This window comes from Colossoma macropomum, unplaced genomic scaffold (assembly GCF_904425465.1).
Source record: "Colossoma macropomum unplaced genomic scaffold, Colossoma_macropomum, whole genome shotgun sequence".
Classification (NCBI taxonomy): Eukaryota; Metazoa; Chordata; class Actinopteri; order Characiformes; family Serrasalmidae; genus Colossoma; species Colossoma macropomum.
In genome coordinates this window covers 40,440,470-40,468,426 of record NW_023494795.1, presented here as the reverse complement: position 1 = coordinate 40,468,426, position 27,957 = coordinate 40,440,470, and the positions used below count along the sequence as shown (strand labels likewise).

The following is a 27,957-nucleotide window of genomic DNA, read 5'->3' as shown; positions in this document are numbered from 1 at the left end:
GGATGTTCGATGCGATTTTGTAGGCAAGGCGAGGCACGTTTTATCGCTGGCTGTTGCGGCAGGCACATCTTTCACGCCGCATTACTAAAGTGTGGAAACAGCTCCCTGACTGAGGGGTATAGAAATACTAGTGATATAAATCCTTATACTAAATTCAGTACTAAGTCTTCATATACTCATAGTTGGTTGTTTATCAAGACCTTTAAGTTAGTTGTGTGGCATTGGAAGGATTGGCCACTACTACCAACTTTCCAGCCTTTTGACTTTAACTCTTGTACACTCAAAAACAGATGACTTTCTGAAATTACAGCGGTGGCTTTGGAAATCCAGTGTTAGTGTTTCTATATACTGTGCTTCTTAGTCAAAAACCTCATGTAAATAAAATACAACAACTGGCCACTTCATTACGTATACATTCCTTGTTTCTACACTCTTTGATCATTCTATCAGGTCCACTTACCATATAGGTGCACTTTGTGGTTCTCGGTTACAAACTGCAGGTCATCTTTTTCTCTGCATAATTTGTTAGCCCCCTTTACCCTGTTCTTCAATGGTCAGGACACCCAAAGGACCCCAGAGAGCAGGTATTATTTGGGCGGCGTATCATTCTCAGCACTGGTGACACTGACATGGTGTTGGTGTGTTAGTCTGTGTTAAGCAGGTATAAATGGATCAGACACAGCAGTGCTAGAGTTTTTGAACACTGTGTCCACTTACTGTCCACTTTATTAGACAAACCTACCTTGTTGGTCCACCTTATTAAAGTAGATGAAAGGTCAGAGACAAAAGCTCATCTGTTTCTGCACAGTTTGTTAGTCATCCTCTAGTCCAAGGGTGCCCAATCCTGGTCCTGGGGGTCTACCACCCTGGAGAGTTTCTATCCAATGCACCTGGCTCTAATATTCAGATACCCCTGAATGCCTTTATTACCTGGACCAATTGTGCTAGATTAGAGTTGTGGCTAAACTAGATCCTCCAGGGCCGGATTGAGCACTCTTGCTCTAGTCCTTCATCAGTTGTCAGAGGACGCAGCCCACAGGACACTGTTGGCTGGAGGTTTTTGGCTGGTGGACTATTCTCAGTCCAGTTTCAGAGACATTTAGATGTTTAAAAACTCCACCAGCACTGCTGTATCTGAATCATGCATAACAATACAACAAACACTAACATGCCAACACCATAGTAGCCACGTTTACATGCAGCCTGATAATCCGTTAATAATCCGACTAATAGCTCAATCGGAATAGAATACGTCCATGTAAACACCTCAATCGGAACAGTCTAGTCTGATTGAGGCCATTCGGAATACAATTTCTATCCGATCGAACGAGGTGGGTAAACCTCTAAACAATCCGTTAAATAGAAGAATAATAGCCATGTAAACGCCTGAATCCGATTACATTCCAATCGGAATGTGTAAGCATGTTCTGCGCATGTGCGTCGCGTCATGGCGAAAGTTTATACCGTTCAGCATAGCGGAGCAGAAACGGGTCTGCAGAGGAGACGAAGTTCATGCTCTGAGCTTTAAAAGACGGCGGTGGGACGGACGTCCAGCTTATGAGTCTCAGAACACGACGTCTTCCTCTCGCCGCTTCCTTTATGAGTACATTTGAAGCACGTTTTTCTGAGTCTGACCTCATTTTAAAGCAATTAAAACACGAGCGCGCCAACTGGGAACTCATCTCACGCGAACTGGACCTCACGTGATGTTCGCTGTCATGGTAACGTTTACTCTAGGCGCTACTCCACGCATGCGCGTCATTTTGCATCGGATTACTTGTAGTGAGCATGTAAACGAAGATTTTCCATCAAATTGTTGAAAAGAGTGTGCATATAAACACCTCAGTCTAAATCTGTAATCGGATTGTATTCAATCGGATTGGCAAAAATCTTTGCATGTAAACACAGCTGTCAGTGGAGAATGGCTATGTTTACATGCAACGATTTTTGCCAATCCGATTGAATACAATCCGATTACAGATTTAGACTGAGGTGTTTATATGCACTCTATTCAACAATCTGATGGAAAATCTTCGTTTACATGCTCACTACAAGTAATCCGATGCAAAATGACGCGCATGCGTGGAGTAGCGCTTAGAGTAAACGTTACCATGACAGCGAACATCACGTGAGGTCCAGACCAGTTTCTGCTCCGCCATGTTGAGCGGTGTAAACTTTCGCCGTGACGCGACGCACATGCGCAGAACATACTTACACATTCCGATTGGAATGTAATCGGATTCAGGCGTTTACATGGCTATTATTCTTCTATTTAACGGATTATTTAGAAGTTTACCCACCTCGTTTAATCGGATAGAAATTGTATTCCGAATGGCCTCAATCGGATTAGACTATTCCGATTGAGGTGTTTACATGGACGTATTCTATTCCGATTGAGCTATTAGTCGGATTATTAACGGATTATCAGGCTGCATGTAAACGTGGCTAATGATCCATTACACAAATAATGGAAACTGAAGAACAGGGTGTAAGGGGGCTAATCAATGTAATTATTATACAACTACAGAGTACATGATGTGGTAAGTGGGCATGATAAAAAAGGACAGTGGGCATAGAAACAAGGAGGTGTACTTAGTGAACTGGCCGGTTGGTGTATATCAAACAATGCAGGAGTCACAAAATATTAATCAGCTATAAATGTTCTTATTCAGGAAAAAGTTTGAAGGAAATATGATTAGACAATTTTTAGAAAATATACGGTCAACAAAGGACAATTATATGGATATTGTAGTGAAACCATTTAGAACTCTTGATGCAGCCTCCAAATATGGCATATTGAAGTTATTAATTCATAAATACTACAAATGTAGCAATACTCCATAAAATCTTCAGTTTAAAATTTCAAAGATGAAATGTACAACCTATCATAAAGGTGACATCCGGTAATAAATTTACTTGTTGTTGGAATATATTAACATGAAACAGTTGATTTAAATTGAAATGCTGTCCTTACTGTTGTAAGTACATAATATTTCAGCTCAGCTCAGTCAGTCTGTATGCAGTTCACCTCAATATCTAACATACAATTTAGAACCTAATGTAGCAAACTTCATAAAAAACCAGGCCCAGAGGTGAGTTGGGAAAATGATCCAGGTGCCTTGATTCAATGGAATTTCTGTTCTTTTACTAAGTACAAGAAAAAGCCTCTAAATCACTGTTCATGGTAGGCCAGTGAACGCTACAAATACTGCCCACAGAGACTAAGTGTTGAAGAAACGTTCTTCAGAGTGTTGATCAAAGGTTCTTGTGTAGCATAGGCAGAAAGAAAATGAAGAAGTGAATGATTTAAGATGCAGCCCCATTAATGCATCAGAAGTCAGCTTATATGGGTGACAGTGCCTTACCTTTTGTCAGCTGGTCTGTGAGGGACAGAGGATGCATTAGAACTTCTAAGCCAAATGTCAGAAATGGAACGAGATCAGGGACATGCAAATGAAGCAGCTAATTGCCTCCATTGGATTTTGAAATCAAAGCTCACCGTTCTGACTAGAAATGAAATATTGATGGTGGAGAAAACTGAACTTCCCTGACAGTGGCAATCAATGTTAAACAGAATGGCAACTAAGCAATGTTCTTTTTCCATTTTGCTAGGTCATCATTCCATTGCTGGCAGACTTGGAATAACTGTTGTGGCAAATTGTGATTTTATTTGACAGGCTTGATTGTATTCATTAGGTTCAACTGAATTTGAGGCTAATATTAGGGAGTGCATTACTTGCTGGTTAGTTCTGCATAGATAAAGGGTTTGAACTCACTGAAAATAGACTAAAATAAACAGTTCTTGAGTCAAGATATTGCTCATGATGCCAGTGATGATGTGCTTGAGTATTTATGAGATGGCTTTGCAAGGCAGACACTTTTCTGTCCTGGAGGTTTGGTGAGATCAGATGGGATCAGATGTTAATGGAGCTTCCAGCCTACAGGCTCAGGCCTTAACAAAACTGAGAAATCATCCACACCGCAATTCAGCCACATACTAAATAATATTATCAGGCTTGTCTCTTTGACTGCATGTTAGGAATCTGCTCCAACAATATATACAATAAGGTAACTTTTCTTGCCAGTACAGTATTTTTAATGTACTATTAAGTGTATTAAGGCTGTAATTATTGCTTATATTAGTAATCATGTAATCTACTGATTATTTTTAAAAATGAAATTGAGTAATCAGTTTTTTAAAAAGGCCAAACGATAAAAATGAGCTGAAAAAAAAAATTACGTATGCCTTTCTGAATTTGCGAATTACACATAATTGTAATTATATTTTACTGGGGAAAAGGTAAACAAGGAAGCCTTTAAAAAGAATAACAAATATATTTTTATTTAATTATTTATTACTGTTTATATAAAATATATAATGGCAAAAAGCATATAAATGGGTGTTCATTATGCCCAGTTTCTTACTGATAAAAAACTTATAGGAGAATTTAAAATATGCTTTATCATTATGCAAATTCCCTATCATTAACTAGGAGCTAGGAGGGTGAAGGCTAACACAGGCTTCCTCCGAGACCTGTGAAGCCACCGCCTCTTTTCGAACTGCCACTCACACAACGTCACTGGACAGCTGAACACGCTTGGAGGAAAGCGCCAACCGCCAGATCTGTCACGTCAGCTAACAGACGCCTGCGCTGACTAGCATCGCGTTGAGTGATGGGGGGAGAAGGAGGGGCCATCCTGCCCACCCAGGGAGAGTGAGGCTAATTGTGCTCTCTTGGACTCCGGCTCTGGACAGCTGTAGCATCACCAGGGATCGAACTCGCGATCTCCTGATGACAGGGCCAACGCTTAGACGGTTGCGCCACTCGGGAGCAAAATCAACAAAAAGTGTAATTTGACTAGGATGTTCAAACTTCTACATACAACTGTTGATGATTACTTCTATCATTTGTAGTATGTGAAGGTGTTAGGGATTGATCATATATGTATCAGGTGAAGAGGAAAAGGTGAATACAAAGCGTCTTCACTTTCACTCAGAGAATGGCTGTGCTGTATGTGCTGCTGTTTTCAGTGTTCATGTTAGTCATGCACTGTGCTGAATGTGTGCTGCCAAGGGGGAAATTACTCTCTGACCTGAATTGTCCTAAACCCTGCCTCCTTCTGCCGCTCAAACAAAGCAGCAGTGCAGTGCTAGGGAAATGCACTGCCTTGTGTTTGTATAAAATCCCTCAAAAAAGCTGACTCTTTCATCTGAACTTATCTCCGTCTCATCTCCTGTGTTCTTTACCATTACACTTTCCACATGTTCTTCCCAACACCTCTTCTCTAGTAGCTCTAGATTTCCCCTGCTAGTTCTTTCTTTTTTCTCCTTTTTTCTGCCTATGATTTGCTCCAAGGGGAGCTGACAGCAAGCTCTGATCCCTCCCTTTGTGAACAGACATTCAAGGAGAAAGCTAGCAGTTAGAATAAGAGAACAGAAACTCTTGTAGATATATGAAGATATCGGGCATTGTTCTTGCTTTGCTGCATGATGCAATTTCCAAACATCACTGTCATGTTTCAAATGTTCCACTACAGAATAAGGACTCCCTGGCGAAAAATGGAGCAGGCTGCCCACATAGCAACAAGACACAAGCAATAAACTGTTTGAGGGCTTGTATTTTTCCGGGTCTAAAGCATGATCTGGAAAGTTCTAATGTAGACATTTGCAGAGATGTAAACTGTTTCAGAGACAGGATGTGATTGGGGTGACCTCACAGGGTTTGCAGTGCATCTTTGTTTCTTTTCTTTTAGGGGTGCAGCAATATGGAATTCACACACACACACACACATTTTCTAAACCCTATGACCCTATATTAACTTCACATGGGAATGTTTTATTGAAATTCCACCTCATCAGTTCAGAATACTGTTCAATTAACTGCAGTAATCATCCAATGACAGCACAAGGTGCAAGTGGAAAAATTGTTCTATAGGAGTATGTCACATCCTAAAAAAGACTTCCATGTAGGATGCACTTATGTCTCCTCGCTCTAGAAGTCTTCTTTCTCCCCTCTCCTCCATTCTTCCACGTGCATTTAAAAATTGATATGTCCTAAAAGATGGCAGATTCGGATTTCTGGGTCTTGGGCTGGAGAACATACGAGCAAGGAAATGATGTGGCATCAAAGTAATGAGGGATACATGGTCTGCCATCTCAAACCAAAGTCGCTTTCAGAGTTCATCCAGCTTTCGCTAAATCAGCATCTACTTAAGCTAGTAAATTCAAGTAACATTTATGTTTTACTCCTTGGTCACATTGTATCTTACCTCATTTCTTGTTAGATGTGAAGAACCATATGCACCTGGCATGCAACTCACTCACTCACATTTAGCAGGTTGAAGATTTTCCACAAAGGGCACTGTCAGAACTCACTTAGATTTTTTACAAGAGCGGTTTTTGCTTCAATGATACTATGGGTCTTTGTTATTTTCTTTGAAGTAAGTGCTAATAATAGCCTTATGAGTTTTTGATTAAAAAGGCTCATATCCAGTTGTATGCACTGCTTTCACTGATTTTATATAAATTACACAGATATTGACACAGTTATTAACTAACTGGACACATGTTTTTATCTGCTTGCAGCACGGGAGGAGAATGTAGCAACATTTCGAGGCTCTGAATATTTCTGCTACGACCTGTCACAGAACCCTATTCAGAGCAGCAGTGATGAGATCACGCTATCCTTCAAAACCTGGCAGCGCAACGGACTCATCCTCCACACGGGAAAATCAGCCGACTATGTCAACCTAGCGCTAAAGGACGGAGCTGTTTCATTGGTCATTAACCTGGGCTCAGGAGCCTTTGAGGCAATTGTGGAGCCTGTCAACGGAAAGTTCAATGACAATGCCTGGCATGACATCAAAGTGACACGCAATCTGAGACAGGTAATCATGTGATGTGACATCGTCCAGTGTTTATGCTTAATTAGATGTGATAAGCTAAGGGTTAATGATGATGTAGGCTTTGGCTCTGTGGCTAGTTAGTGAATAAGTAAATTATTCTTTTAACATGGTTTTCTTCCTATATAAAATTCTTAAGGCTTGGTTTCCCAAAAGCACAGCTGGCTAACAGTCATCATGATATAAAAGCTAGCAGAGTGAATGCTGATCTCTCTGGTTGTTTTCAAAATGAGGATGCAAATTCTTGTAATTCTTATAATGGTGAAGGCAAGTTTACGAAAAATATATATTGAATTCATCAAACTGCAAGTCCAATGAGAATGGGAAGAATGAAAAAATGAATGAAAATTTTAGTTTTCAGCAAAATTTGATAATACCAAAATGTTACAAAATTGGACTGTTTCCAGTTGTAACTTTCACTCTGCATAGTTCTGTTTCATTCTAGAAAATGTGGAGCTGTTAAAATTACTAGAATCAATTTTTATAGTCAATTCAACAAACATTCATTTGACCTAGAAAGTGCAACAGTATGTTGGAGAACTATGTAGGAAGTACTAATCGTCCATGGGAATGTTTTAATTGCTTGTTTTGGAAAAAAAAAAAGTCAGTTCTTTTTGGCTACTATCCCTTGCTCGACTCACAATGCTGCAAAGCTTTTGGGAAACCCACAATCTAATTTTACACTGCTTGATTGATGGTTCCATAACAGACTGTCTGTGGGATGCTGTCTTTATCTCAAATGACATTCTTTCTTACATGTCCTCACACAGCCTAATTCTTTTTTCAAAGCCTTTCTTTCTAAGCTTAAGCTGACCTCCAGCCTGTCAGCAGTTGTGTGACTTCAGTGAATAGCTGATAGTTCTTTCAGCAGTACGTGTCAAGGGAAAAATACATTTCAAAGTTGTAGCCCAAGCATAGCTGGGAATGATGGCAACCTTTAGCTCAAGTTTGTCTGTTAGGCTCTTAAAAAAGTGCCACAAAGGTTCTTTGCACAATGCCATAGAAGAACCTCATTTGGTTCCCCCAAAAATGCTTCCAATGGATGGTTCTTTGGAGAACCAATTTTTTAAATTAGATGTCTAAGTATGAAGAACCTTTTTAAGTTTAGAGAACCACCACATAATGTATTGAACGCCCCTGGTCCAATTACATGTTTTGTTGATTTTCTAAGTGAAAATAAGTTAATGCATCCTTGATAGGAAACAGACTTTTCTTGCAAAAAAAGTAGTGCACAATTTCTATCTATTTGCTAAGTGTAACATACTGGAAAAAATAAAACATGAGATATAAAATGTCCTACAACTTTATTGCCATGTTTTTTGTCCCCCCCCCCCTCCATTATTTACATTTAGCAAATAAATAAATTGTGCATTCGAATGTGAAGAAGTGTGTAAAACATGTAATTTGACCAGGGACACACAAACATTTGCATACAGCTGTATTTGTATAGAACCTTTACATTATGTGTGTATTATGTATAGTATAGTTATACTATATAATAAAGCACATATCCACAATTATATGCAAGACACCATTTACAGACTCACAGAAAAGATGAATTTAGTGCCTCTCCACATGATGTACAATGTAGTGAGCTGAGTGCTAACATGCAGCTGCTGCTAGTAGCTAGTATGTGCTGTAAGATTCAGAGGAGATTCATTGAGAGAGGCATGGAATCGCGCTTGATTTTGTTTGGCTGACCTTAAACGTCACTGCCAAGTGAGGCAGATTTTTTACGGATTTGAAAGGTGATGCGAAGTTGACAAGTAAGTGCTTTTTTCTGTGTCACTACTTTGTTCAGGTTGGCAAAAGATTTAGCACTACCCCCATGAGATGTGAGCTGATGGACTGAAGGACCTCTTCTTTTATTCTCTCTTGTTCTCTCTCTTTCTCTATCTCTTTCTCTTTCTGTCCTTCTTTCTATGTCTTCCTCTTTCCTTGGGACAACAAAACGTGTTAGACTAACACTAACCATTCATGGGATCATTCTTATTACTAACCAGTTTCTAATCAAACTAATGTACTAACACCCTAATTCTTCATCATTGTTTATTTTTTTTATTTTTCTCTTTTAATTTCTTCCATTTATTAACAACGTTCTGTTCACTATTGTTTTGATTTCCTTTCTCCCCTTTTCCTCAAAGCACTCAGGCATTGGACACGCTATGGTAAACAAACTACATTGTCTGGTAGATATCATTTTATTGTCCTTTTTTGGGTTTGCCGTGTGTCCCTCTCCCTTTTTTCTTTCTTTCTTTGAGTTTCATTCTAGACACTCTTTTCAAAAAATGAGGAAATGGGTTTGTATTACCAGGACTTGTCACTTTTTGACTTTCCTCCTCTTATCCTTTATCTTATGTTATCTTATGATATTTTTTATCGGGCTGGCTCACACTTCTGTAGTCTTATTTAATGCAAACTTCTCACTTTGAAACTGCATCCACACCAGTAGTCTTGCAGGGGCTAGCTGAGTTTGCTTTTTCTCCCCCTCACCAAGCCTCCACATTTTTTGCGAGGATTGTCAGCAATAACTGACAGAGGCTTTCCAATAAAATCGATGATGGACTATTCCACATTGCAGGAGTTATTTGCCGAAAAGAAAACCTGAACACACCAACAGACGTCTCAAATTTGGGAGCTCTGGCAGTTTAAATTACACTGCGCATGGCATGCCCACACACACTCAACTCATCTCATTCACCTCTTCATGCAACATCAACTCATGATCAACCCTCCTAACACTTTGTCACTCCACTTTCCCCCCTCTTTTGTGTGTGTCCCCTGCATGCTGGTGACAATGCGTGTGTGTGTGTCATGTCCCCCCAGACACAGCCTTGCATTACTTCTGCATGGCTGTCCCCTGTACGGCTTTTGTGGCTTAGTTTATCCTTTGCCATTTCTTTGCCCATTTATCCACCTAATCTCATGTTTATTCATTTTGATTTAATTATGTATTGGAAAAAAAGATTATACATTTGATTTTCAAAGTGGATAACGCCTTCCCTCGCAATGCATGTCTGTGTGTGTGTGAGAGAGTCCCATCTATGTTTGTGTGTATGTGTGTGAGAGAGAGTTTGATAGTACATAGTACAACCCTGAAAACTAAAACAAGTACAAACAATTTGTCCTTGGTTTTAACATTTACTAACCCCGTAACCAGTAATTCTCCAAACCTGATAATAATTCATTTTCTTACCCCCATCAAAGATAAAGAAAATATGCCTTTGCAGTATTTTCTTTACCTGTCCTGTGAACCTATGCCAAAAAAAAAACAATACTAAAATGCTGCCTTATTCAAATCCGACAGTCCAAGGTACTGAGATCAGGGTACTGAGATCAAGTCAGAGGTAAGAGAGAGAAAAAAAAACAGAGATCGCTTAAATGTGTTGAATTCTCGACTCAGAGAGTGGCTGATTATTTGGTTTTCCATATTTTTATTGTGAAACAGGTGACCATCTCGGTAGATGGTATCCTGACCACCACTGGCTACACTCAGGAGGACTATACCATGCTGGGCTCGGATGACTTCTTCTATGTGGGGGGCAGTCCCAGCACGGCTGACCTGCCTGGATCTCCAGTCAGCAATAACTTCATGGGCTGCTTGAAAGAGGTGAGTCTGCTGGGTTTGAAAGCTTGAGTGTTTTTCTTCCAAAGTAATTTAATTTCATACAAGGCTATTACAGGCCCACCTTGACGAATAAAACCATGTTTGCTTAAAATGCAAAAAAGGTTCTTTAGAGGGATGCCGTAGAAGAACCACCTTTGGTTATCTAACACAGAGGTTCCCAACCACAGTACTGTGGAGTTACTGGGCTGTAGCTTGCTTTAATGGCTGGTAATGGCAGTAAGCAGGGAAGAGTTAGGAACATAACTGCTGAAATCCACTATAAACCTAATATAAAATATGATGACAGCTACATTAAACACAGATTTATCACTGCTGGGAATGCACCAAAACCTCTGTTTGTGGTATAGGCTAATAAGTGCCATGGTAACCCCCACCCAAGCTTCACTACCAGACAGCCGAAAACCATTTTTGCCTGCGGTTTGTCTGTGTTTAAAAAGTTGGGGAACCCCTGACATGAAGAACCTTTTCATGGATGACTCTTTAACGGAATAGGTTTCAGCCTAATCTCTATCTGCCACATTCGTAGCACATAGTCATTTAGCATAATTAACAATTTAGATTAGTGTGTCTGTGTACTGTAAAAGAGCAGAAAGTGTTTTGACTTCAGACACACTGTTCTTTCCTAAATACAAGCACTAAAACCGCTGTCTATAGTAATCGATTGTATGCTATAGATCTGGTAGAGAGATTTGGTTGAAAAATGCTGGAAGATTCCTTTAAAGCATTTATCAAAATGTTCTATAGGTAACCAAAGGTGCCTCTTTTGTGACACTCTAAAGTACCCTTTTGCCACGCTTAAAAGTTTGTTCATATCCGAGTGTTGCATTTGGCCACAGCTGCATAGCAACTGGTCTCATTCAGGCCTTATAATGCCGTGAATAGGTCTCCATGAGCAGGAATGGATTCATTCTCACTCAGTGAATGATGATTAGATTTCTTAATGTCTAGAGGTGATCTGTTTGTCTTCTGCTGAAATGTCAGTGTAACCTTTCTGGGATATTTTCATGTAAACATTCATCGAGATCGATGGTTATGAATTTTCAGGGTACACTAATGGATATGAAGGAACATGCAAGAAGTTCATACGGTGTTTCTTCCTATATACATTCATGTATTCTTACAAAGATGTTATATTTAGTGCTAGGTTCAGGCTTTACCCTCTGTGAATATGCTTTTTCCATCATGTCAGTTTGTGTAGTGTTTCTGTTATGCAGATTTGTTTGTAGACTGAAAAACAGTAAATGGTGTTGTCACAGCCTTTGCAACAAAATACATTTTCTGCCTAATAACAACTGCCAGGACTTAGTTCAAGAAACAAGACTGAAAACTGGAAATGAACAATACATGGATGAAAAGCAGAACTGAGAAAATAAATGATTTATTAAGTTCTACAGCATAACAATTATTTGAAAAGAACTGGATAAGAAACATCACTACATTGTTTCTCATTCTTGTGCAAGATCAAAGAAAAAAACAATCTAGCGGTGTTACCTCCAATTTTAGTTGTAGCTGTAGAGACTGATGTCATGTACTTCAAGAATTAAAACAGGGCTTCGTTTTTGTAAAAGGTCTTTTTCAAGACATTTTCAAACAGAGCATACCTTGTATGTTTGAATATTGAATATTTATAATATATTGCAAATCCCTATGTAGACAACAGGCATATTGCAGTTTCACAACCTTGAATTATTTTATGATAAAAAGATTCCAGTGTCAAGATAAAATACTTTAACATAGAACAAAGGGCCTTTTTTTATATTTAGGCTTTCTGGCATGGCATTCTGTTCATTTTCTTGTTCAAGATATTTGAAGCACTACTAAACGATCTTTTGCTGTCCATACTCATACAAGGTGCAAAGAACTAGGCTTGAGCAACTTCAGCAAGAGGAAAGTCCTTATTGTGCAGTTGAGTATCCTGAAGACTGAGGCAGTTGTATTCTTCTGAATATGAGCATGCTAATTAAGGTTCAATTTCCCATCTAGGCAGAAACACCACTGCTATACACAAGACTCCAAACACTACATTAGCCAACAGCTTTGCATATAACTGGTACAAAAGAAAATTAAGGTGTACCATTTTTCTTTATGTTCAGTTAGTGGAAAACAGACATGAATTCATTCTAAATAGATGTTAAAATTAGAACTGCATTTTAGTTCTTAATACAGTAAGTGTTTAGAATCTACTTTCAATTAATTTGTTTATATCCAAGTTTGTATAGCTCATTGCATTTAATAAAGGCAATTTACTCCAAATGATTTTCTTGTTAAGAATTACTCTTTTAAGCCATTTTAGGTTGAAGACATAAATATGGAGGTATAATATATAGATAGATATGGATATGGATATAAAAAATAGTTTATTTAGGAACAATTTGAAATGTTTTTTAGTTTGCTCTAACTGGAACTACAATGCAAGAGTACCACTAAAAGACCATGTACATGGATGTGGCATCATTATTTCTGTAACTGGTCATTATTTGGAAATCTTTATTTGACAACCAGCCAACATAGATCTATATCATTTGCTAATAGCCTGCTTTCTGTAGATGAAGGGTACCTTAGAAAGATATCTTTTAAAGGTCTCACACCATATAGATATCACACACATGCAGAGCCTGCATTCCCAGATGCATGTAATAACCTTCATAATGGTAAGTCACCTTGTCTCAGCTTCTTTATCTTCTGATAGAGTGCTTTGTATTTGTTAACTATCTAGAGAAAATTTAGTCTGACAGAATATGTAATGAGGTACAACCCTCACTGAAATGCATGTATATGAGGGAAAGAACATGCTTGAACATGAGGGATTTTTTTTTTTTTACTTTATTTGAGTTGCCTACCTCTGAATAGTCAAATGGTAACCCAACCTCACATTTTTAGTACTGCATCTCTAAGTTGGCCTGACTATTATTTCACAATGCATAACTACATAAAAAAAAGCCATATTCTTTTTAACAAGCCCCTTGGTAATCCGACAGCACTAAGTACAGGTAGAATTGGGGTACAATGCAACTTGGAGACTTCTTGTAATCTGAGGTGGTCAGAGGCGCGTGTGATCAGATAGGTTGTGGTCAACTTAATGTGGACGTGCTGCTGGTTAGAAATTATGTCAGACTTTCACCAGCACTGCAGAACATCACCATGTCACATGACATTATAATCTCACGGGAGCAAGGTGGCTGTTTTTGAAGTCAGATGCTGCAGGAGCTACAACATGGCTTTTGACATCAGAACATCTCCCTCGTTGGCCTGAATCTCTGATGACAAACATGACGTGTCACCTATGTTATGTTTTTATTCTAAAAACTTCAGATCTGTGTTCTCCTACTGTTATCTCTCCCAAAGTGGATGCCATTTGTTTGATTTACTCCTTCTGGCAGCTCTTTTTTTACATATGGCCATCAGCAAAAAAATGGGTAAAACAGTTCAGGAGTTTGTTTTTTTAAAAGAAGTATTGCCCTTGTAGATCATAATTTTTTAGATTTCTTGTCATCTTCCTGGCAATATGGTTACCTTTGTAATTTTATAATTATAATTAAACGCCGCATGATCAGCCATGTCCCGACCTAGTTTTAGATTAAATGCCTTTTAAATCAGACAGGTTAACTGTAGTTTGAGAATTCTAGTAATTCTAGTTATAGTTAGCCAACAATGTTAAAAATAATCCTGAAAGCGAAGTCTGAACACACCAGCACCCAAAGTGAACTACAAGACGAGAGCATAGTAGCCAGCAAAGAGAAATGGAAGCTAACTTCTGAACCCAACCACGTGAGGAACACTGAAATACTGGCTGCAATCCATTCTCTGAGGTCTGACTTCTCCTTGAAGTTTGCAAATGTGATGACGGCCATTACTAAAATTAAAGAGAATACCGCAGTAGGGTAGGCTTACAGCAGAGGAACACATTAGTGAAGTGGAAGACACACTTACTGAGCTACAAAACAGAGCTGCTACTGTAGAGAAAGCCATCTCTACACTTACAGCAAAAGTTGATGTCATGTTGCTGGTGTTAATGAGAATGTACATAGTGAATTGATCTCTTGCACATGATATGCAGTTGCACTTGTTTTGAAACACCAGCATGGTTTTATCTCTTTATCGTTGAGAGGAGGAAGCTTTCATTATAATTTAATTGAAGCCAAAGTAAGGGGTGCAACATACTGCAAGAGTTTAGAACACGGTAAGGACCAGTTTAGTTGGGGAAATTCAGTGGATTTGTTTATTGTTTGGAAGTGAATGGTGGCACAAAATGTTTGTTTTTGCAACAAGTCTGAAGTTTTCATTACAACATATACTCCTTTTCTTAGGGTTAATTTTTAATTTTGATATCTGACAAAAAATTCAAAGGTGCAGGTAATAAACAGGTTAATAAGTCTCCAGTCAAACAATTTTTTACAAGAAACCCATTTACTTGCCAAAGACAACTTTACAATTTGGAGACGATAGCAAGGGTGGATTTTCTCAGCTTTTTTTTCTACACATGCAAGGAGTGTAATGGTCCTCAATCATAAGTCTGTTTCTTTTTATGTATAGAAGGTGTTTGAAGATAAGACTGGAGGATATTTATTTGTCCAAGGTAACCTTTTAACAGAAAAATGAATGTATTTGGGCCCAATGTAGATGACCCCAACTGCTTCAACAGTTTAATTTTGATGTTGTCTACAAGATCTGGTGTTTATATCATTGCAAGAGACGTCAACTGTACCCTATGCTCGTGGAAGGACCAGTCATCAGGCCCAGGTCTATCTCATTCTACAAGTAGGAAGGCCATTTACCACTTGATGGAAGATCTTAATTTAATAAAAATCTGTCAAAACCTAAAACCTGATTCATGTTATTCAAAGCCTTATAATTCATATTCCTGCACTGATTATTTTATGATACTGACCAGCCTTCTTTCTAAAATGGAAGATAGTAGATAGATGGTGCCATTGTAATCTCAGATGATGCACCTATCTCTCCATAATTATGTAGATAAAAGATTGATAGGCAATGTCCCTAAATGGTGACTCCAACCAAGATGCTTTCCTGCACTCTTAGATCTAATCTATAACTTTGGAAAGTATAAAATTAATCATTCTAAATCTTCTTTAATGTTACAGCTAGCTAGTGAGCCAGAAGGCTAAACAGCTGGACCGACGGACAGCTACTAACTTACTAACTTGTACTAGCCAAAGCAAACTATACCTATATTTCTCAAATGCACTTAAGTGTGTACAATTAAGTGCATTTCATCTTCACAAATTTGAAAAGGATTGATGCTCTACTAACCAGTCAAGCAACACACTGTTCATCAACTGTTCAGTACTGATGCGCTCAGAGAGCTGTGTGCGGCAAACCAGTTTCATCATGCAACTTTTGGAAGACACCAATACCACAGGGAAAGCAGGTGTGTGACTTTTTTGAGCTACTAGCCATGACATAATTGGAAGAATATTCGATCCATAAAATAAAATGACCGCAACTACATATAATAAAAATAATAGTAATGAACTAAGTAAAATAAAAAAAAAAATACAGATATCCAATATCTGGTGGGGAGTGTGCCCCAAGTTTGAAAGGGCATGACGGCCCTTTGTCACAATACCATTTTGCAGAAGCAAAAACCAACACAGGAATGTGCTTCACACTTCAGTCACTTTTTATAGTTAATCTGAGACAAATCATCAGTAAGCCCTTACTGATTTGAATGTGTTTGTATGCTTGCCCTAAAACTATCACAGTGCTTCCAACAATAAAGGCAGCATCATATTTCTTTTAGGTAGAGATAGAATACACAGTCGCACACTCCACATGCTCATTTTTTGTGCTGAATATGAACATGTTCATAAAGGTTTCACCACTTGCACAATGTGAAGCATGGCTGTGCTATTATCTCATTTAAACTTTGCAATATTGATTCATGACACAGTTGCAAAAAATGCCTGAACCACTCTGGCGGTAATTTTCCCAGTAAGAAGCTGATGTGGATTAAATTATATTTTCCACAATGTTTCCAAACATGTTTGGTCCCACATACAACAGCTTGCACAGATTCAGCTGAGTGACCAATAGATTTAAAAGATGCATTTTGATCTGTTCAGACAGAGCATCTTCTAACTGCTGTTGTAGAAGGACAGAGAAAAAAAAAAAAACATGCTCAAGCAGGATTTAAAAAAGACAGTTTGCCATAGTAATTAGAATAATTCTTACTGTAATTATAATACTTTTGAAAAGGGCTTGAATAATAATAATTACATTTCATGTCTTTTTTATAGTAGAAACATGTTCTTATTTAAAAACTTGAATCTTGATTAAACATTAAAAGCACATTTATCAAACAATGTGCAATTATTTGTCAGCATTTCTACCCTTAAAATTCATAGCTCTGTCAGCTGTACCGTTGCCCCTAGGAATCTCCAAATAAAAGTCTTTTTTATCGGTTTACTGTAACATTAAATGATAATTACATACAATATTTTCCATCCTATTTCAGAGAATCCCATAGAGGCGATGATAGCATATTGTAATTACTCTCAGGTCTCGTAAAAATGTCCAAATTTTATTTTGTTTTCTGTTTTTGTACAGGTTATTTCCAAGAATATAGCCATCTCAGAATATTTTCAAACATCATATTTCTATACAGACACAGACAAAGGCATTTGTTTGAACATTTTTTTAATAAACAACTGATTTGCAGTCATGGGCTGGAGGTTAGGGAACCAGCCCTGGGACCAGAAGGTCGCCAGTTTGATCCCTTGAAGCGACAGTATGTGACAGAAATGCCCTTGAGCAAGGCACCTAGCCCCCAACTGCTCCCCGGGTGCTGCAGATAGGGCTGCTCACCGCTCCGGGCAAGTGTGCTCACTGCCCACAAGTGTGTATGTGGTGTTTCACTTCCTGGATAGGTTAAATGCTGAAGTGAAACTTTCCCTGTTGTGGGACTAATAAGGGTAAATTAATCTTAATTTAGTAAAGTAATTTCCTTTATTAATACTTGTACTCATGAATTATCACTTTTCTTTATTCCTAACAATGAAAATTACTTACAGGAGTTGATTTTGATCTTGAATTTCTCAAATTTCGACATGTATCATTTGTGGTAAATTTATCTAATTTAGCTTTAAAACAGCCAGAATGCTGAAAAACAGTCTTCTGCTATCTTAAAGAGAATGACTTAGGTATATAAAAAGCACAATGCCTCTACACACATAATTTCTATATATTCTATTAAGATGACTGAAGATTACAAATAGAAGACAGAAGGTTTCTGCACCATCATCACTAATGGATTGTTGGGCCCTAAAATAATTTTTGCATATATCAGCAGTCTCACATTAAAAAAAATTATTTTGGGCTGTCATACCTTGGAATGAATAGCTTAAGGATGTCTGTGTATGTGTGTGCTGTCTCTGTGTGCATTTATTAGGGATGCCTATTCAGTATGTCTCCTTTTGCAGATCCAGACAGCTTTGTGCCAGGAAGTGATATGAGCTCTGCCATTGCAGAGACTAACCTGTACATGCAGTTGACCAAGAAAAGCACCCACATGCATGTGCTACTGAATTTATTGTTATATTCTTCGCTAGCTTTGTCTGTTTTGTGCTTACTAACATGCTTAAATTAAATTGCTAATTCAATTGTAATTTTTGTTTGAGCATACTTTGATATGGTTACTTATCCATTGGATTTATTCATGATTACTCCATTGAAAATTATTGCTGTATATATAAAATACTATATAACAGTTTACATAATCAGTAATTACTCTATTGCTAATACAATTATTAGTCAAAGCTTCCGAGTTCATTAACTTCCTCTTAATTGTATATTGGATATTCTGTTATGGCACAGGTTTATGGAAGTAATATAAAATAACTTTGTGATCAGTAATCCTGTATAATAATCCAGTAATAATCAGTAAACCAGTAAGATTGTACTGTATTTCATACATCAAAAAATGGATGTCTACAGTCTTGTAATGATTCAGTTATCTTTTATTGTGTCCAAAAATGTATTCACAGACCCATTTTAGCTGTCTTCGTTTTCATGATCGATCCTCTCCTGTAACACACCGAAATCACTATGTCGTTCTTGCATCTTCACCAGCAGTAGGCCTTTTCACCTTGTTTCCTCATGTTGAATTGCTGTTCTTTGTCATTAATACAAGGGCTAATACAGTGGCCAGCTGTGGACCTGATAAGAGAACTAAGACAATGATCTAAGAGAGATTGCACCTGCTCTCCTCCCTCAGGATCCGATCAATAGTCCACTCCAGCATTGAGGCTCAGCACAAGGCCTTATAGAGTCATTAAAGCCCTTTGTTTTGATTATAAACAGTGCTCTTGGGAGTTGATGCTGGGGCTGGCTCTGTACTGGTTCCTTGATAGGGTCATAAAATGTCAGGATAGCACAAAAGGTGGAGAAATTGTGCACGCTGGATCAGTCTTTCTTTCATCTCATCATTTCCTGTTCATTGCTATTGATCAGTGGTAATGGCCATTGAAAGCATAACCACAAACATTATTGCATTCTAGAGCTAGCAAGGTTCATCGGGGAAGTGAAAAAATTATTGACTGAACATTTTTTTGAAAGCAGTGTGTTTCTTTTTTGTTTTGTCAGGGGATTACACACCATTAGTGTATTTAATTAGCCCAGTTTTTTCAAAGATTTACAAATTCTTAATCCTGCCCTCTAGCCAGTCCATATTTTTGTTGTATTCTATTTCCTAACAAACCTAAACCAGGTAACTCTACAGCGTTTGATTACCTGGCTGAAGTGTGCAGCTGGAAGCAGAATAGAAGTGTGGTCCGACTGCGGGTCCTTGAGGACTAGATTGCAAACCTCTAGTTCTTCCGAGTTCATCTCTGTCTGTCTCTCTGTCTCTCTTACTCTCTATCTATCTATCTATCTATCTATCTATCTATCTATCTATCTATCTATCTATCTCACTCTTTCTCTCTCTTTCACTGCAGTCAGTTCTCAGGGCACCTGTGTTGATTTACTGTCAAATCTTCTAGGATTATCTGTAATCCCAAAGCTGCAAAATCTGTTTGCTGACAGCTGTGCTCTCAAACACAACTGCTGTTTGCTGTGCACACAGTGCCCTATATACCAGAAAAAGCTCTTTCCTTAGGGAGAAAAAAATGCTTTTAATTTTCTGCTTCAGTGGATTTCAATTTACAATGCTTCTCCTTTTGTAATTTGTTGTATTTGGCTATACTGTACAACAGAATATACTGAAAAAAAAATATATATATATATAGTTTTATTGGCATAGGCAAATCTGAAATGAACTTTGAATTTACTAATACTGAATTTATATTTGTTGTCTTCTTTTATAGCTGTGTCATTAATAACAAGCTCTAATGTGTATGCTGAACTAAGAGGTCTTCATTTCCTGCCTTTTCTATTATTGCTAGCAAACATACATCATATTCAATTACATTTTATTTGTGTAGGTTTTTTATTCAACAGATATTGTAACTAAAGATGCACCGATACCACTTTTTCCCTTCCGATACGATAGCTGATCCTTTAGTATCAGACGATACCAAGTACCGATACCAATACTAACTCTAATTCTATCTACCCTAACCCACCTGTAAGTTCTGATATTAATACAATTATATTTTTTAATCTTTTATTTGGGTAAAATCTATGTTCTGTGTCACAAATAAAACACACTCAGCTTGGCTAGATGACATTTCGCTTCTCTGCCTTTTGGCTAAGATCAAGTGTAGTATCTGTTCTTATCAGTTTAATATCTGATACGTCCTCTATATGAAGACTACATATTAAATTGATTTTTAGAACAGGGAGACGGAAGAGGAGCTTGCTCTGCCTGCTCCATGCATCGACCTGGTATTGCAGTACCTCCAGGAACAGTGCACCTCTTTTTTTGTGGGGTAGTCATGGGCTGGAGATTAGGGAACCAGCCCTGTGACTTAATTTACTTGTCAGATTATATTTGTTAGATGTTTAAGAATTTTTTGCTAAATTTTTGTTTTTTACTGTATTTCCAATTGTAATAAGAACCATGTTTAACAACCATGTTTAACAAAATGTAAACTATCTTTATTGTGCAAAACAGTTAAAAACAGAACTTAGCAGTATACAGATAAATCTGTGGTGTTTACACATCAGCACACAGCAGCGTCTCTGGCTTAAAAATTGAGCTTAATGTTGTTTCAGGCAGGGCTAGTGGATGCACAGGCCCAGCTAGCGGACTGCTATTCTAAAAGCTAAATCAAGGCTAAAGGCTATTAAAGGCTATCATTACGCTGAGAGTTCGGTGGTTCCTTCCACCGTTTAAGTGCCAGTATTGGTGCCGATACTGATTTGGTATAGTTGCAACACTAGTTGTAACACATCTAGATCTAGATTTAGCAGTGAGCAAGCTCAACCTGAAAAGAACTTCCTCTTAATTGTAGGTTGGTGTGGATATTCTGTTGTGGCACAGGTTTATGGCGGTTTTGTAAATAACTTTGTGATCAATAATCATAAAAATAAGAGCATGAGGAAGAAGCACTGAGACTGGGAACCCATTCTCCTCTGGGTAACGCCAGATAATGGAATTAGGATTACTAGTGAGATCAAAAATAGACATTCATGCTGAGCAATGACATGTGAGAATGTAAGAATGACCAGTGTTAAAAGTCTCTTAAAGATCAAGCAGATTACATGAGAACATGGAAGATAACCTGAGAATAAGTGTAAGACAAGATTGCAGCTGTGGGAAACTTCAGGGTTTGCAATCATGAAGTTAATCACAAATTAGAAGAATTTTAAGTGGGATGTGATGGTAAGTTATTTTTTTAAACAGCTGATAGATGATGGAAGGCTTTCTTGTAATGTTACTTTTATGTGCACCAAGTCATATATTATAGTTAGTAGTAATGCCAGGGTTTTTTTTCACAGTTACAGTTGATGGAGCTGAAAAAGCCATCATGATTTAATGTATAATCATACAGCTTGCTTCGAGCAGTCTTTGGAACCAGTAAAAGTTACACAATTCTCAGGCTTATTAGGTCTGTCAGTCTTAGGCCTTTACACATGGTTTTAGCATTCATCTCGAGTGATCTGATTGTAAGTGGACATTAAGACATGTAGCCATTCACACCTGGCATTTCCACGTCGCAAATACATCTCCGGTGACTGGATTTCGTGACTGGACGAAAAGTACAACCCACATTTAGTGTCTCACTATGTTTGTTGTCAGACAAATATGTACCGGGGATCAACATGAATTGTTAACACGACTTGTAAACAGATGATCCAGATGAAAAAAGCTACAGCAGCTGCTTTAGTCTCTGCTGATGACGCAGCTGATTAAAGTGGTCCTTGCTGTCGAAGACGCATTAACATGCTTTAGCGTTCACACTGTAAATGTTATGAATATGCGTCCCTGACCACTTTCAAAGGTGGTTTAGGTGACCAGATTACAATGTGTAATTTCTCTGACCCTTACAAGATTTTCTAGCCTGCCTATTTGAATCTGTGGTCTGTGGAGTCAGATGCTGCACCAGCAGAGCCATGGTCTAATGTGATCCCAGGGCTCCCGAGTGTTGCAACCGTCTAAGCGTTGGCCCTGTCATCAGGAGATCATGAGTTAGATCCCTGGTGATGCTACAGCCGTCCGTAGCCGGGAGTCCGAGAGAGCACAATTGGCCTCGCTCTCTCTGGGTGGGTAGGATGGCCCCTCCCTCTCCCCCCCATCACTCAGCGCGATGCTAGTCAGCGCAGGCGTCTGTTAGCTGACGTAACAGAACTGGTGGTTGGCGCTTTCCTCCGAGCGCGTTCAGCTGTCCAGTGACGTTGCGTGAGCGGCAGCTCGAAAAGAAGCGGTGGCTTCACAGGTCTCGGAGGAAGCCTGTGTTAGCCTTCACCCTCCTAGCGTTGATAGTATCGTGTGATTGGGGGAGTCCTAACTAGCGGGTGGAATTGGAGACGATAAAATTTAAAAAAATATATATATATATGTGTGATCCCTGTACAAGAATGAGCTCAGTTATAGAGCTGCACCTTTCTCTATGAGCTTAGATATAAAGAGAACATTTAAGATTGATGAAGACTAGGAGTCAGGGTTAATGTCACCTGTTTTAACAAGAAAGTAAACTGTAAAAAGTTGTAAGGAGAAAAAAGGCTATACGAGGATGTTTGAAGACATAAAAGTCTTACATACAATGCAGCTGTCTGTTACCTAAGAAATGAAATTGAATCGGGGCTGTAAAAAAAATAACTACTGGGTCCTTACCACTTTTTCCAATTAATTTTTATGCTTAAATGTGGGACCTTACAGTGAACTTTAGTGTGGGTATGGTGGTATTTATCACCTTTTTACTCCAAATAATTATCCAATTATGAGATATGATATAAGTCCTTTTCAGCGTAAAAGCTGAAACCTGTTTCAGCATTTCAGTGTTATTTAGTTCTTAACTGAGTTCTTATCATTTTACCCCAAATAATTATCAGGTACTTTGGAGTTGGTACCATGCACATAGCCCCAACCTAGAATGTCTTGGACATTTCAGTGCAATTTAGTAGAATTATCTTAGAACTTACCATAATTTTATGCAGAATAATTATCTAGTACTTTGGAATTTGTACTTCAGACATACCTGGTTAATACCTAAAACGTAAGGAACTGTAAAAGCAAGCATTACCAATAACTCCATACTTCCACAGGAGGTTATAGCTTTCTCAACAGTGACAACTAGTTTTTCTGTTGAGAGAGAAACTTCTGCAAAGTCCTATGGAGTAAGGTTTCAGAGTAATGAGTAAAAAATGACTGATAAGATTTCTTATTTCTAGATAAGTAATGTTAAGAGAAACAATTCACAAAGACTTAAAATAATATCCTGGTTTCTGAGTAATGCTTAGAACATCACTAAAAAAAGTTGCCGTGTCTCCCCTTTGGCCATTTAGATGTGCTCTATGTACATAATTATAGCCTGGGGGCAGCCTCATTTAAAGCTAAGTATTCTTCAGGTGTAATCTAGATTTCTGTAAGACAAAGAGCATTAAATCCCTGGTGATCACTAATAATTTCATTTATAAAGATGGCTTTAGATGTGAAGGCTCTTATGTTCAGCAGTCCTAGTTTCAGATCAAAGGTGCTGGCACTGCAAAAGGGATGTTCTAGTTTAATATTAATTAGGTTAGTGAAACAAACTTCACAAGGTTTCTGCATTCATGTTTGATTCAAGGAACAGACGTTTTCTGTACACTGTAATGGCTCTACTTAAAAAAAAACCTTGTGGTAACAAGCAATTGAACTAGTTTTATTCTACTCAAAAAATACTTTGATTGAAAGAATCGTTCATTCAAAGTATTTATTTAGGTTGAATAAAACAAGTTAATTTACTTGTTACCACATGAAGTAATTTTTTTAGGTAGGTCTGATGAGCCACTTTTTACAGTGTATAACGATGAGCTTATTTGACGTTTTAAGGTAGCTAGTAAGCAATCGCTTTAGCCACATTTTTTAGGAACATTTTTTTTTACTGATTTTGGGTTGTCAATGGCTACCTACAAAAATGTGCTTGATTAGAAGAAAGGAGTTGGGAAATCACAGACCTTCAGTAGATAATCTGCTGGTTGTGTTCAAAACATTTTGAATCTTTATTGATTTCACCATAGGCACATGTTTGGTAACAGATTAAAATTGACTGGAAACTGGGACTTTTGTGGAACAGTCATTTTGCAACTATGCAAGCACAGCAGCTATGAATACAACATAATAGCATAATATTTATTTGAATGATACAGCTGTAAAGATTAAAATGTAATTGAACTACAAAACTCAAGGCTCAGTGCCAGCGCCTTATTTATTTTCAAAATAATTAATTAACAATAAGAAAAAATAAGACATTATTTTGACATAAAATGTCATAAATCCAAGGAAATCAGTAATTATTTTGACTTTCTGTTTTTAAATATGTATTCATCTGGTGGAATGAACTGTACTTAAGTCTTGAGCTAAGTGCATTTGGATACTGTGGGAAATTGTAAAATCTATGTTTAATCTGACTGTGTGCAATTTGGCTGTTTAGGAACTGGATTATTTTGAACTTGTGATTAGTGTAAACGCTTAGCTATGTGCAGTGCATCAAAGCCTTGCTGTGCCACAGCACACACAGAGGCCACAACATACAAAGTAACAAAATAACCAGTAGCTTTCGTAATGTAGGGCCTGCCAAGTGTTTCACTATGTGTTTTAAACAATCATACTGACATATTTAGACAAAAACAAAACTGTCAGCTCATTATTTAGGTAAAACCTACCCTTAAGACATTTTGATGATTGTTCTAAATATATCCAAAGTATTAAAGAAAATAATTTTTTTGTAAAAACTTTTTTCCAAAATGTTGGTTTAGCAAGAAATGAGAAATGTGAAAAACAGTGATAACAACAAATTTTGAAATAAGAAATGACATAGCGGAGACAGAAGTCATGCGTTTGGCTTTGACTTTAGCCCTCATTAAATGCAAGCGTGTCATGTTATCATCAGGAATTTTCACAGTAGTTGATATAAACACTGATTAATTTGCATTTTCTGTTAACTAGATTTTTGGAAATTTGTGTAAAATTTGCAAAACATTTGAATGGAAACTCAGCTACTGAGTAAGACAAACCTGAGAGACACATAAAATTGATCCTAAAATTGACTATTGCTATCAGACATTATCTATTCACCTCACTGTGAAGGCTCTGCTAGTGGAGCTAGCGACTCTCTGTGTCTGAGGCATCCAGAACTTAAACACATTCCCCTTAGTACAGGGAAGTACAAGGTTGTGGTCAACCTTATTAAAATAGTGCTACTTCATCCGTTGTCCGTTTAAATGTTCTCTGTATTATCTCTGTTGGTTGCCATGTAGGCCAAGAATATTTTTAGAAAAAAATACAGTAGTAGGAGAAAAAAAAGTTTTGCAAGATAAGATTGCCCCAGTAAACAATTTCAAAAAACAAACCAAACTCTTACTATAATAATATGCAATGCATACATACAGCTACATGTCAGTAGTTTTCAGTGGTCAAACGCTTAGTCTTATTTGGTGATCTATAATAGCAAACACATTAAGACTGGAGTTATGACAGTGTCACTCATAATATGATTCTTTGGACTTAGGTGGTCTACAAAAACAATGACATACGTCTGGAGCTGTCTCGTCTGGCCCGGATTGCGGACCCCAAGATGAAGCTGCAGGGCGATGTGGTCTTCAAATGTGAAAATGTGCCAACTCTAGACCCCATCTCCTTTGAGACAGCAGAGTCGTTCCTCAGCCTGCCCAAGTGGAACACCAAACGTGTGGGCTCCATCTCTTTTGACTTTCGTACTTCTGAACCCAATGGACTGATTCTTTACACTCAAGGAAAGCCCCAAGAAAAGCGGGATGCCCGCAGCCAGAAAAGCAACAAGGTGGACTTTTTTGCTGTGGAGCTTTTGGATGGCAGCTTGTACATTCTGCTGGATATGGGATCGGGAACAATAAAGGTAAAAGCTACGCAGAACAAAGTCAACGACGGGGTCTGGCACCATGTGGACATTCAGCGAGATGGAAGATCAGGTGAGTTTCAAATTCTTTAAGTAACAACAAACTTTAGGAAGAAGGGAAAAGAATGAAGGGTAGGATCAGTGCAGATGTTGTAGTTAAAAGTTTTTCATCTTCTGATTATCTGCCAAACTACATTGAACATGTATACTTAGAGAAGAATACAATACTGGACATTGTAGTTTAATTACTTACATACTACACATTAATTAAAACAAAAAAAAAAATGAAAACATAAACTTTCATGTTCATGTTAACAGCTATATAAAGTTTCTATAAACATATTCTATGTTCAAAAAACACCATGGCAAGAAAAGTTATTTGCTATGTATTAGTGCTAATTAAAAATCATGGTGAGTGCAAAGACAAAGACATTGTAGTTTAATTACTTACATACTACACATTAATTAAAACAAAAAAAAATGAAAACATAAACTTTCATGTTCATGTTAACAGCTATATAAAGTTTAAAGCATCAGCATTCATTAGATTTTACCCAGCATGGCTATAGGTTCTGGTTTAGTTGCTTAAAAGTTGCTTAAACATCTGCTACACATGTTGGGTAGAATTTAAGTACCGGGGAATATTCCATCTCAGCCAATGTATCAGTACATTGTACACTGGAAATGTGAATGTGGTCACAAATGTAGTTACACTGGAACATAAAATGAATGTTGTTGTCTCCCAGGCAAGTTGTTCATCACAGGAACTAATAAGTCAGTTAAGCTATGTACCGAAGTAGATGTAGTATGTGATTTCTAAGTAGGTGAGACAGCTACTGTCTTTGCCATTTAGTTTTATAAATGTTTGTTTAAGAGAGCTCTAACTAATGGAACGATCACATAGGATACTGCAACTTTGGTCAGATTTCATTAACACTCTGCATGCTGCATGTTCTTAATTTGTAGTCTTTAAAGCCCTTCAATGCATGGATGATTTTTATAGAAGTATCAGAATAAAGTTCACCTCCATCACTGTTCTATAGCTGGTCAAACAGATGTCTTAAATTTGATGTAGCAACTGAGGCTGACAGTTTCTGGAGTAAATGCACTACATGTCCAAAATTTTGTACACACCTGCTCATCTACATTTCTTTTGAAAACAATGCTATTAATAGGGAGTTTACCGTAGAATATTGCTGTGAAGATTTTATTGCATTCAGTCACAAGAGCATTAGTAAGGTCAGGTACTGATGTTGGATATTGTTCCTGGATCACAAATGCCAGACCAACTCAACTCAAATGTATTTGATAGTGCTGCTTTAGTCCAGAAAACCCAGCTCCACTGCTGTACATAATTTTGTTAGTCTTGAGATTATTCATTTGCACATTTTATAGATCTCAATTTCTGTTTATTATGGCAATACTGTGGTATGGACAGCTGGCTAAATAAATCAGTGGACAATATATGTCAGTATACTGTCAGAAAATGAGTTAGTGTTGACAGCTAGTTTATAGTTTCCGGCTATGCTCTTTATGTTTTTTCTTTGCCACTTTTCTCCTAAGATGTTCAGTAAGGTGGGACAGTACATATGAAAGGATCTGAAGCCAATCATACATGCAAACTATTTCCTGATATCACACACAGGCCTTTGGTTTGAGTCTTTTTTTCCTTTTCTGTTCAGCATACAGATTTGCAAAGGATTTTGCTTAAGGGCCTGGCATGGTCAGTATAAAAGTCTATGATCTAATAGTTTAGCGAACTCTTTTAGTCTGGATCTAGGAACCTTTTTGATCAGTGTACTTCTGGAACATCCAGATGACCAAGATATATTATATTACATTGACCAATATTATTCAAAATGATGAAAAATATTTAGTTTTAGTTTCTTATTTTTCATCAGTTCTTTTCATAGAAAGGTTTTTTATGCATTATAAAATGTTATCCTTTTG

The 27,957-nt window shown here is 37.7% G+C and overlaps 1 protein-coding gene and 1 non-coding gene across 2 annotated transcripts in view; both read left to right on the top strand.

The window, feature by feature from the left end:
• The window catches only part of nrxn3b (neurexin 3b), a 308,570-nt gene that overhangs the window by 58,034 nt on the left and 222,579 nt on the right, over nucleotides 1-27,957 (top strand). The window contains exons 5-7 of the mRNA XM_036582439.1: nucleotides 6,587-6,888; nucleotides 10,352-10,513; nucleotides 25,642-26,080. Coding sequence (XP_036438332.1) covers nucleotides 6,587-6,888; nucleotides 10,352-10,513; nucleotides 25,642-26,080 — 903 coding nt within the window. The remainder of the gene's footprint in view (nucleotides 1-6,586; nucleotides 6,889-10,351; nucleotides 10,514-25,641; nucleotides 26,081-27,957) is intronic.
• LOC118816339 lies at nucleotides 20,218-20,408 on the top strand. The gene has a single exon (XR_005007857.1). It is a non-coding gene; the product is annotated as a U2 spliceosomal RNA (small nuclear RNA).